Source organism: Stomoxys calcitrans, chromosome 1 (genome assembly GCF_963082655.1).
Source record: "Stomoxys calcitrans chromosome 1, idStoCalc2.1, whole genome shotgun sequence".
Classification (NCBI taxonomy): domain Eukaryota; kingdom Metazoa; phylum Arthropoda; class Insecta; order Diptera; family Muscidae; genus Stomoxys; species Stomoxys calcitrans.
Genome location: NC_081552.1, coordinates 116,279,001 through 116,292,016, shown reverse-complemented (window position 1 = coordinate 116,292,016; position 13,016 = coordinate 116,279,001). Strand labels below are relative to the sequence as shown.

At 37.2% G+C, this 13,016-nt stretch overlaps 1 protein-coding gene across 3 annotated transcripts in view; it reads left to right on the top strand.

The window, feature by feature from the left end:
- LOC106091999 (serine/threonine-protein kinase BRSK1) overlaps positions 1-13,016 on the top strand; it is a 267,761-nt gene that overhangs the window by 247,555 nt on the left and 7,190 nt on the right. The window contains exons 9-12 of one of the 3 annotated variants that reach the window (XM_059362652.1): positions 2,406-2,887; positions 2,950-3,108; positions 3,180-3,346; positions 3,438-3,542. In XM_059362652.1, coding sequence (XP_059218635.1) covers positions 2,406-2,887; positions 2,950-3,108; positions 3,180-3,346; positions 3,438-3,542 — 913 coding nt within the window. Of the gene's footprint in view, positions 1-2,387; positions 2,888-2,949; positions 3,109-3,179; positions 3,347-3,437; positions 3,543-13,016 lie in introns of all 3 variants that reach the window. The other 2 variants (XM_059362646.1, XM_059362656.1) reach the window with 2 other exon arrangements.

Sequence of the window (13,016 nt, the reverse complement as noted above, 5' to 3'; positions counted from 1 at the left end):
CTTTCTTTATTTTACGTATGTCGGCTGGCATTGTTGCGAAACTCACATCAGTTGCAGTTAGTTTCGAAACTTCCTCGCCGCTGACATCACCCCTTATCGATATATGGAGATCACCCTTACTGTCGAACTCATATGGCAATTTTACGGCACATATAACGCCACCGCATTATATACCTCTTGCTAGCTACATCGATGTTTCTAGAATACACAATCTGGTAACTTCGCGATAGGTCCTCTCTTGATCTCTGCTAAAGTTGACATTGGCATTGGCATTGACAAAAACAAACACACATACATAACATGATACTTAACAGGCAAACACATACACTTACATCTACTAAACATTTAAGTTAGGGGTGCAGCCAAACGAAAGAAACACAACAGACTTAATACGAGTAAGAGAAACAAGGAACATTAAAGAAATTCTAGAGAAAACTAGAAACAATGTGTGATGACGTAATAAGAAAACTGTTGCAATTTGAAGTTTAACGGAAATTAAACTTAAGGGACCTTGAAACTAATAAAGCACAAATGTACCAATATGGTCCAGATGGGACTTTTTTACATAGCTGCCATATAGACCGATCTCCGATTAAATGTAGAAAGAATGGGCCCAAATTGTACTTAATACCCGATATCAACGAAAATTCTTGAGTTATACATATTGCTTTTTTTTATCGAATTTAAGCCTGGCCGATCTTAACGTGTTTTCACTTATTTATATTCGGGGCTTTGGAGTAGACTGAAGTGGCAGAAACTGGGCTACTCCGCTCCCTTCGTGTCAAAGATATCAAATCAGTAATATTGTTCCGGATGTCCGATATGGGTTTATTGTTGACCACTGTACTTCCAAACTCTTTAAATTTGGGTGCAGTATTGTCGCCGTCGGCCAATACGCCTCAGACACTTAGCCCTACTTTTGAACAACCGATTCATAATATACTGTTCCTTGGTGGAATGTTCATGGGCAACATTTGCAATTTTGATTAATACTCTACTTCCAAATAAAAAACGTTTCAACATATTTTTTGCAATTTTGCTTAATTTGTGTAAGTTACTTGTGCCTGGCGAAAATAATGTAAGTGCACTTCGCTGTCGCAGAATTTATCTATTAAAATTAAAATTGCACTTCCATTAAATTTGGTTTTGTTGTAAAATCATAGCAGCTTGGATAATCGACGCAAAATTTTAACAGACGGTGGAAATAGTCGTCAGTTGTCGGTTTATATTAAAAAATTAAAATCGCAGAATTTGGCACTTAAATCTTTTTGGCGGTAAGGGGACGATATGACATGCTGATACAAGCAGAGTAAATCTCTCTTAACCAAGGAAACAGCCTGTTCTCCCTTCTTCTCGACAACTGACATCACCAAACTATCCCTAGCGATATTATCAAAGATTCTTGGACCCTATAATATTGCTATTGTTCGCCCTAGTTCTTTTAGGCATGGGAGAACCCCCAGGTGGCTGACTGCGGTGCAGTTTTCGAATCTAAACGTGTAGTCTTTGGGGTAGCCTGTACAGCGAATCCCCGAGCCTAATTTAGGGAGTCTCTCTCCCCCATTTAGTGAGAGGATCATTAGCACCAAGCCTCTGAATAAACATGAGAACGATACGGCCGATGGCCTAGGCAAATTATAGGCATAAGATATAATTGTTTCGGCTTTGTCCTTAAGACTCAAACCAGGTGTCTTCGTCAAAAGCCCCTGCTGACCAGTCGTCTGTTTCAGTAGCAGCCAACATGCTACGACCGGATACCACCACAGCAGCTGTTGGGTCTTTGGAGTCCATTCTAAGCCTACTCCCGGGAACTAATTTCAATTATAAAAACAATACCAACTATGATCTTATTTGAATATCATACGTGTTTGACACAATGAATTATCGATGGTAATTGTATAACAGCTACATCAATATTTTATATTTTACATTTCAATTTTAGTTTGGTTACTGGCTAATTTATTAGTAAAGAACCCCTTTTTTCATATCATAAACATCTGTGCATTAAAATGCTTTTTACATTACAAACATATAATGCTAATACACATTAATACTTATTTTCTATATTTTCATGTCAAAAAATATGATAATAATATAATTGTTCATTGTCATGTGTAAACTCATCTGCAAAATCCAAATTGCCATCATTTTACTCTAATATATCATTGAATGTAATCTGTGATGTATTGCATTTACACCTGCCTTGTTCAACACCACGTTGACATACATTAACATTGACATCATCATCAATATTGGCAATTTTAAAATAACAATTACGGAACGAAATATCAATCATGAATTAAAACTTCACACTGCCACCACAACATACAATTTACATCGTCATACCACACGACAACAAATGAAACTCGAAACCCATTAACCAACAGCTTCCGGTCCTACAGTAGCACACGAAACCATCAAAGGCGTTCTCCTACATCGGTTTCTACGATGCGCTCTTCATCATATCACAGTCCAACACGATGCAATTCTCCCATAAACTCGACCCAACAGCAGGCAAATGTATTGTCGAGACCTTCGTCGCCGGCGGCGTCATCGGGTCATTCATCTCGCCACTCAACATATGGTGATAGAGAGCGATCGTCTTCAGTCCATCATCCACCCAGCGGTCGAGCGTCAGCACACTCATCACAGACGTGTATTGATGGACACAATAGTGGTGGGGGTGGAGGTAGTGTGGGCAGCACTAATGAGGTTGTGGCTCGAGAAATTCGCGAGAGAAGGGAATCACGCAACGAACGGTCATCCACAGTACAAACGAGTTGTGTGCCCGGGAGCCCAGGTGGCAATTCTGCCACTGTGCACCAAAGGGCAAATTCAGGACCTACTATTGCTATTAGCATGTTCCACGATCCTGAGGCTAACAATGGTAAGTTACTACTATATATTTTTATTAACCACTTCCCCTGCCCATTTTCGCATTTATTACAGTAATGAATCCTACAACATCACCGTTGATGAACAATAGTACAGCTGCCATGCCAGGTTCACCCTGCAATGCTCCCGGTGGGCAACTATGGAAAACTAGACTAACCAATATAAAAAATAGCTTTTTAGGCAGTCCCAGATTTCATCGAAGAAAACTACAGGGTAAATACTATATAAATACTTAATAAATCATTTAACCCTTTAAATAAACCAACAATTTTGTATTTCTTCAGTTTCCGCTGATGAGGTTCATCTGACACCAGAATCATCACCAGAATTAACGAAACGTTCATGGTTTGGTAATCTGATAACAACCGAAAAGGATGAAACTTTTACGATTTTGGTCAAAGGCAAACCTATAGCCACAGTCAAAGCTCATTTAATACATGCATTTTTGTCGGTGAGTCTTTTCCGGGAATATCCCCATGAAGTGGCAAACGTTTCCTTTGCTACTTTAAATTTGGTTTTTATATATTGAATTCCTATTGCAGATGGCCGAATTGTCTCACAGCGTGGTTTCTCCCTCATCATTTCGAGTCGAATATAAGCGCAATGGCAACGGCCCAGTCATGTTTCAGAGACATGTTAAATTTCAGGTAAATTGAAATCGCCTTCAAAAAATGTGTTTTTGTTTTTCCTATAAAATAAAAATAAGTTTTAGACTTAAACCTAACCAAATTTTATTTGGAACTCTATAATATTTTGAAATCACCGCAACTGTTTATACATTATATAAAATGTTGACAAATTGATTTTAAACTTAAACATACACATACTTTCAATCCTAAATCCATATCTATGAAAAGATTTATCAGATTCAAGTAAATATTTAATTGACTACAAATACAAAAATGTTCTTGATTCTAACTACTTTTTTAATGCACACCGTTCACCGTGCCTCCTCATTACACATTCACAAAATGTATAGAGAGATAATTTTAGGTGGAAAAATACAATAAAGCTTGCTTCGTACATTTAAGTATTCTGTAAAGTACGACCGGGTACGAAGATAATGAGTGTCTTTCCGTTTGCTCTGGCGACGCACAGTGGGCCAATCAGCAAAAAATTGGAAATAAGTCCATAACTTTTTACTTGTTAATCTGAGCGGTAGCAAATGTTCTAGACATTTGTAGAGAAGGACAAAGGCTTTCAGGAAAGTGCAAAGTAGTAGGTATATAACTTTAATACAGGGTGTCAAAGTTGACCGCTTTCCACTTCTCCATTGATCTACGAACCCGATCGAAAAAACATACATAATGCACGGTAGTGCCATCGTATACAGGTAAGGAAGTTTAAATAGTTAATTTAAAAATATCAACATTTTTCCTCGGATATTTTCAATGTTTTCTCAATAATTAAAAATTTGGCGACCGACATTTTCTCGACAAAAATATATTCAAACCCATGGACGATTCGACCAATATTTAAATGAAGCACCCATATAAGTGTACATTGTAAAAGGAGATTTTTACACTGAGTTTAGTGAAGTCAAAATAAAATTTAGAGTATATAGAGTCAGAGTGTGGGAATGTTGAATGCATTGTTGGAAAGTTACGGCAATAAACAAGGCGATAGGTTTTCATGTGTAATGGTGACGGCAACAAAAAGTTTTGGAAATTTCTATTTTTTTTAAATGGTTACATTAAATCGTTTAGGATGGATATATTTTCATGATTCCTTCTGTGTTTTGTAGAAAAAGTGATACAGCAAAAAAGTTCCTTGCACATATGTGCAATAAAATGCGATGTAGTACTTGGAGTTTAATAGTGAAAATAGCACTACTTTAAAATTTACTTTTTCAGTACTTTGGCTGCCACAAACTCACTTATGGCTATATGTCGAGACATACCTTTGATTGTTGGCAACACTTCAAGCTTTAACCAAAGGTAAAAAAAGTAAAGAATCACCTTGAAACTTTTTGGCAAGTGTGGAACCATGAAATTTAGTAAATAAATTGGTCATATTAGTCTTGAGATAACGGGGTGGTTTGATATCGCAATGAGTCACTTTAGCATTTAAAACTTTTCTTAATACCTCCGCCTAATGAAAATGGAAAGAAATGATAATGCTTTACTGGCTAAGCTTTGCGAAAGCTTGGAAGGAATAGGAGTATATTTTTTTGGAAAATCTTGCAAATTTTTGAAAAAAAAATATTTTTTTATACAGAAAACGATGCCAGTTTTCTTCATCTTAAGATATTGACATGATTCTTTTTTTGTGCATACATACACTGGCACAATTTATGTGAATATGGCTTAAAAATGGACGAAGTTATTAAGAAAACCCCGAAAAACACCCAACGTAATATTTTGATATTTTAAACTATTCATATCTCCTTAACTGTATATGTGGCATGGTACACTATGTATGATTTCTTATAGAGCTGGCTCTTTCTTCGGAGTCATATGCAAATCGGTTTAGTAGAGCAAAAGGTATGGCCCCTTGAAGGTTGGAGAAGTAGAAAGTGGTAAGCTTTGACACTCTGTATTAAAGATATAGACCAACAACGCAATTTTCTTCAAAGCCTTAGCCCTATTAAAACCTCTACAAACGTCTAGAATACTTTTTACAGCTCAAATCAATAGGCAAAAAGTTTTTGACTTATTTCCTTTATTTTCGCCGTTTGGCACAGTCGAACTTCTGTATAATGAACTTCCCTATAACAAATTGTTCTCTATAACAAATAAAAATTGAAAACATTAAAACAAATTCACATATTTTAACCTCTCTATCACGAACTTCTCCATAACGAAAACTTTTCTGAAACATATTGCTTTATACCCTCCACCATGGGATAGGGGTATACTAATTTCGTCATTCTGAATGTAACACCCCGAAATATGCGTCCGAGACCCCATAATGTATATATATACATATATACTTGATTGTCATATTATTTTAAGTCGATCTAGCCATGTTTGTCCGTCCGCCCGTCCGACTATCTGTCGAAAGCATGCTAACTTTCGAAGGAGTAAAGCTAAGTGCTTGAAATTTTGCACAAATACTTTTTATTAGTGTAGGTCGGTTGGGATGGGCCAAATCGGTCCATGTTTTGATAGAGCTGCCATATAAACCGATCTTGGGTTTTGACTTTTTCAGCCTCTAGAGGGCGCAATTCTCGTCCGATTTGACTGGAGCCACTTCCAACAACTGTGCTAAGTACTGTTAAAATCGGTTCGTAACCTGATATAGCTGCCATATAAACCGATCAAGGGTCTTGACTTCTTGAACCTCTTGAGAGCGCAATTCTCATTTGATTTGGCAGACATTTTCTACAACGGCTTCTCCCGCGACCTTCAACATACTTGTCCAATATGGTCTGAATCGATCTATAGCTTCATTCAGCTCCCATATAAACGGATCTCCCGATTTTGCTTCTTGAGCCCCTACAAGACGCAATTTTTATCCAAATGAACTGAAGTATTACACAATGACTTCTACAATCGGACAATAACTTGATATAGCTCCAATAGCAAAACAGTTCTTATTCATTATTCTTTGATTGACTAAAAGGAGATACGGCGCAAAGATCTCGATAAATGCGATCCATGGTGGAGGGTATATAAGATTCGGCCCGGCCGAATTTAGCACGCTCTTACTTGTTAAATCTCAATCGCGCTCAATTGTTTAAGCGCAAACAGAAATTCCCCCACAAACTAAGCTTTCTATAACGAGATTCATTCAAAGTTTCAATATTGGAAAATAAACAATTTTATGTTTGGGAGTCTGTAGACGGCCCTATTACGCCTTCAATTTACATTTTTTTTATTTAAGATTATAAATAAATAAATACCCTTACAGACTAATAACAATATATTTACAAATGTATTAACCTAAGAATTTAAAAATAATATAATTTTCCTTTTTAAACTTTCTCGATTAGACAGATAGATCTATTATATCTTTCAGTAGATTAAATTGATAACATAGGTGTTGAAAAGGATAATTATTGGCATAGTTGGTTTTATAATAAGAAATTTTCAAAAGATCAAAATATCTGGTAGGTCTGGTAGGATCGTTAAAGAAAATTCGACTCAAAAGAAAGCAGGAATCTATTTGGCCATGAATTAATTTAGTCAAAAACGTAATGTTTAGCATGGTTCTACGACTTTTTAATGTAGGATGCTTTATAAGATTTAATCGGTACTCATACGAAGGTAATGAACTTCTGTCCCACCCATTTCGACGGTGACAAAATAGTAGAAATATTGTTTTTGAACTGATTCTATCACATCATAATGAATATTGTAGTACGGATCCCATACCACTGAACCGTACCCGAGATTACTTCTAATTAGCGACGTATATAAGTTTTTCGTCACAGAGAAATTATTAAGTTCTTTATTCCAGCGTTTCATGAAGCCAAGAGCACTACGTGCTTTGTTTACAACCATTGAGATGTGTTGACGGAAGTTTAAACGTTGATCTAGAAGAAATCCAAGGTCTTTAAAGCTATACACTACTTCAAGTTGATTGGGACCCAAAAAGTAGCTCGTATAAAAAATAAATTTATATTTACGGCAATGAAAAGGGCTAAACTTTTTCATATTTTAAGTACACATGAACTCGCCTGTAAAAAACGCTATCTGACCAAATGAGTTGCTGCTAATAATTTCTTTAAAAAAAAAAAAAATAATTTTGTGAATTTTTTCTAAAATGTCTCAAAATTGAACATAAAGTTTAAAGGTCAATAAATTTCCTTTGTATTAGTATATTATTTTGTATTAACCGATCTCCATTTGCCCCTTTTAAGCCCAAACAAAATATTTTGCAAAAAACCGTAATAGGCACTTTATCCGTTTTTACACCCTCCACCATAGGATGGGGGGTATACTAATTTCGTCATTCTGTTTGTAACTACTCGAAATATTCGGCTGAGACCCCATAAAGTATATATATTCTTGATCGTCGTGACATTTTATGTCGATCTAGCCATGTCCGTCCGTCTGTCTATCGAAAGCACGCTAACTTCCGAAGGAGTAAAGCTAGCCGCTTGAAATTTTGCACAAATACTTCTTATTAGTGTAGGTCGGTTAGTATTGTAAATGGGCCATATCGGTCCATGTTTTGATATAGCTGCCATATAAAATTTTGCACGACGTGTTTTGTTATAATATCCAACAACTGTGCCAAGTATGGTTCAAATCGGTCCATAACTGATATAGCTGCCATATAAACCGATCTTGGGTCTTGCCTTCTTGAGCCTCTAGAGTGCGCAATTCTTATTCGATTAGGATGAAATTTTGCACGACATGTTTTGTTATGATATACAACAACTGTGTCAAGTATGGTTCAAATCGATTCATAACCTGATATAGCTGTCATATAAACCGATCTTGGGTCTTGACTTCTTGATCCTCTAGAGTGCGCAATTCTTATCCGATTGGAATGAAATTTTGCACGACATGTTTTGTAATGATATCCAACAACTGTGCCAAGTATGGTTCAAATCGGTCAATAACCTGATATAGCTGTCATATAAACCGATCTTGGGTCTTGACTTCTTGAGCCTCTAGAGGGCGCAATTCTTATCCGATTTGAATGAATTTTGGCACGACGTATTTTGTTATGATATCCAACAACTGTGCCAAGTATGGTTCAAATCAGTTCATAAACTGATATAGCTGTCATATATAAACAGATCTGGGGACTTGACTTCTTGAGCTTCTAGAGGGCGCAATTCCTATCTGATTTAGCTGAATTTTTGCATGACGTTTTTTTATTTTTTTTTTTCAACAACTGTGTCAAATAAGGTTTAAGTCGGTTCATAACCTGATATAGCTGCCATATAACCCGATGTGGGATCTTGACTTCTTGAGCCTCTAGTGGTCGAAATTATTATGCGATTTGCCTGAAATTTTGTACGACGGATCCTCTCTTAACCATCAATATACGTGTTTATTATGGTCTAAATCGGTCTATAGCCCGATACAGCTCCCATATAAATCGATCTCTCTATTTTACTTCTTGAGCCCCCAAAGGGCGCAATTCTTATACGAATTGGCTGAAATTTTACACAGGTCTCCAACATATAATTTAATTGTGGTCCAAACCGGACCATATCTTGATATCGCTCTAATACCAGAGCAAATTTTTTCTCATATCCTTTTTTGCCTAAGAAGAGATGCCGGAAAAAGAACTCAACAAAGCGATCCATGGTGGAGGGTATATAAGATTCGGCCCGGCCGAACTTGGCACGCTTTTACTTGTTAAAACTGTGTGTGGCTATTCTTGGAAATTCCTCAACAAAGGTTATGGGCCCAGGAAGCGAAAAATAAAAGAAAAATATCTGTCCGTGAATAAATTGCAAATTAATAGAATTGTGTAACGCAAAATACAATAAAGCAAAATGCCATCAATATTTCAAATTGAAAAATTGGAGGGGACAAATTATGATGGCTGGAAGAATCACAAGCGTTCCGTGTTAATTCATGCTGATTTCTGGGATTATGTGAGCGGAGTTGTGCAAATTCCTCCTGATGATGCTGGACGTGCAATTTGGGAAACAAAGATCAAAAGGCTTTATCATCTATCTTACTAAGTATGAAGCGATCCCAGTTGAACATAATAAAACACTGCAAAGCATCCAGAAGAGCCTGTATGATACTGGAGGAGAAGTTTCAATCTAAATGACCTGCTCGTAAGATTTATTTATTCCGTAAACTATTGGCAACGAAGATGAAGGGAAATCAATCGATGTCAGAACATCAAACAAGTTTCAACGATTTCGTTGAGAAGCTGTCTGAACTTGATTTGAATATATCTCAGGATCTGTTGTCCATTATACTTCTGGACAGTCTATTTGAAGATTACGAGAACTTTGTTATCGCGATGGAGTCCACCATCTTTGGATGTCCTGAAAAATAAACTTATAGGAGAATATGAAAGACGTACAAACAAATCATTCGGAGAAGACATCCACATGCATTCATGTCGAAATCGAAAGATAAAAAATCCGGTAAGAAAAAGAGCGATTTAAGATGCGTTAGTTGTGGTAAAAAGGGGCACATGGAACGCAAATGTAAATCTGGACGACAAATGCAATGTTGAATGGAACCAATAACGGCGATTTCAAGAGAACGGGGTATTTGATAGCGGATCAACTAGTCACTTGTGTTGTGACAAGAATGCGTTTCACCAAATGCGAAAACATAAAGAGAATATTGAACTGGCTGCCGATATTTTCATATTTTTCGACTACGTGAAGTACTGTATGTGCCCAAACTAAAGTATAATTTTATTTGCGTATCAAAAGTGGCCGATGAAAAACTGTCCATAATTTTTGAAAATGGTAATGTCTATGTCCGAGAATAGGATGAAGGGATTTTGAAAGGAAAAAATTCCTGTCAGCTATACTTATATCAGCCTGATGAACAACTGCATCAAATAAACGCGGCGCAATCGAATGACGAAATGATGCTTTAGCATAATCGACTTGGGCACCTGAGTGCAAAAATTATGGGAGAAATGGCAAAACATAACTTGGTTCATGGTTTGAATATAAACAAGTAAAAGTGTGCTAAGTTCGGCCGGGCCGAATCTTACATACCCTCCACCGCATACCCTCTATCGCATTTACCGAGTTCTTCTCCCGGCATCTCTTCTTAGGCAAAAAGGATATAAGAAAAGATTTGCTCTGCTATTATTATATTATTACATGTTGGAGACCTGTGTAAAATGTCAGCCAATTCGAATAAGAATTGCGCCCTTTGGGGGCTCAAGAAGTAAAATAGAAAGATCGATTTATATGGGAGCTGTATCGGGCTATACACCGATTCAGATCATAATAAACACGTATGTTGATGGTCATGAGAGGTTCCGTAGTACATAATTTCAGGCAAATCGGATAATAATTGCGACCTCTAGAGGCTCAAGAAGTCAAGATCCCAGATCGGTTTATGTGTCAGCTATATCAGGTTATGAACCGATTTGAACCATACTTGGCACAGTTGTTGGATATCATAACAAAACACGTCGTGCAAAATTTCATTTCAATCGGATAAGATTTGCGCACTCTAGAGGCTCAAGAAGTCAAGACCCAAGATCGGTTTATATGGTAGCTATATCAGGTTATGGACCGATTCCAATCGGATAAGAATTGCGCACTCTAGAGGCTCAAGTCAAGACCCAAGATCAGTTGATATGGCAGCTATATCAGGTTATGAACCGATTTGAACTATACTTGGCACAGTTGTTGGATATGATAACAAAACACATCGTGCAAAATTTCATTCCAATCGGATAAGAATTGCGCACTCTAGAGGCTCAAGAAGTTAAGATCCAAGATCGGTTTATATGGCAGCTATATCAAAACATGGACCGATATGGCCCATTTACAGTACCAACCGACCTACACTTATAAGAAGTATTTGTGCAAAATTTCAAGCGGCTAGCTTTACTCCTTCGGAAGTTAGCGTGCTTTCGACAGACAGACGGACGGACATGGCTAGATCGACATAAAATGTCGCGACGATCAAGAATATATATACTTTATGGGGTCTCAGACGAATATTTCGAGTAGTTACAAACAGAATGACGAAATTAGTATACCCCCCCTCTTATAGTGGAGGATATAAAAATACTGTGCAGGAACTGGATTGTGATATTTGCTACAAGTCAAAAATATATGCTGAACCATTCCCTAAGAAAGCAACTTAGATTACCAAAGATGTCCTAGAATTGGTACTTACGTACATTTGTGGACCAACGCGCATAGATTCATGTGGTGAATCACGATATATCGCTTTGTTCATTGATGATTTCTCAAGGATGATTTTTGTGTATTTCTTGAAGATCAAAGGGGAGATATATAACGCATTCGTAAAATTTATTTCGATGGGTGAACGGCAAAGTCCTGCGTTGTGACAATAGCCGTGAATACTTAAGCACAAAATTTTTTACGTGTTTGGATAAATTTCGAATCCAGTGGCAGTTAATATTTTGTGGAAATGGCACGCTGTATGTTGGTCGGGTCTGGTCTGCATGAGTCATTATGGGGTGAAGCCGTAGGGACTGTTGTGTACTTGAGAAATCGTTGTCCAACCGCAGCAGTGGAAGTTGTATCTATGGAGCGTTGAAATGGAACAAAGCCGACTGTTGCTCATTTGAAGACGTTTGGATACAAAGCTATAAAATTAGACAAACGACCTGGTAAGTAAAAGTTCCAGGCGAGGGGAATAGAATGTGTCCTAACTGCATATTGTAGCGAGTCAAAGGCGTTGAGATGTAAAATTTATAGACACATCATCGATCTATCCAACCAACAAATATGATATGTTTGGAGAACCAAAGAAGGACGAAATTCAAAATACAGAACAGTTGAAGGCATCCGCACTTGTAGATAATACAAGAAATATATTATCTGGGGAAGCAAATCGTGTATTGGATGAACATATGAGTGAACCAACTTAAGCAGTTGAAGAAACTGAAGCCCCAATAGTGGTATCTGCTCCTAATGAAGATTTGATTTTCAAGGTATTGCGATGTGGAAGACAAATTAGGAAAAATCTCATAAAAACTGACATTAAAGACGATCCAAAAACTGTGGACGAAGCATCGTCAAGAAATGATCGCGATATGTGGATTCAATCGATGAAAGCCGAATACCAGTCTTAGTCGATAAAGGAACGTGGAAATTGGTGGATAGACCAAATGGAGTACCTATTGTATCACTCAACCCAATGTAGCACTCAAGAAGTAAGCATATCGACATCCGGGTGCATCATGTGAGAGATGTTTTCAAGGAAGGGAAGCTTGATTTGAAGTATGTACCATCGATCGAAAATCCGGCAGATAATTTGACAAAATCTCTAATGAAAAACAAGTAAAAGCGTGCTAAGTTCGGTCGGGCCGAATCTTATATACCCTCCACCATGGATCGCATTTTTTGAGTTCTTTTCCCGGCATCTCTTCTCAGGCAAAAAAAATTATATAAGATTTGCTCTGCTATTAGAGCGAGACCTGGAGACCTGTGCAAAATGTTAGCCAATTCCTATAAGAATTGCGCTTTTTGTGAGCTCAAAAAGTAAAATAGAGAGATCGATTTAAATGGGAGCTGTATCGGGCTATGG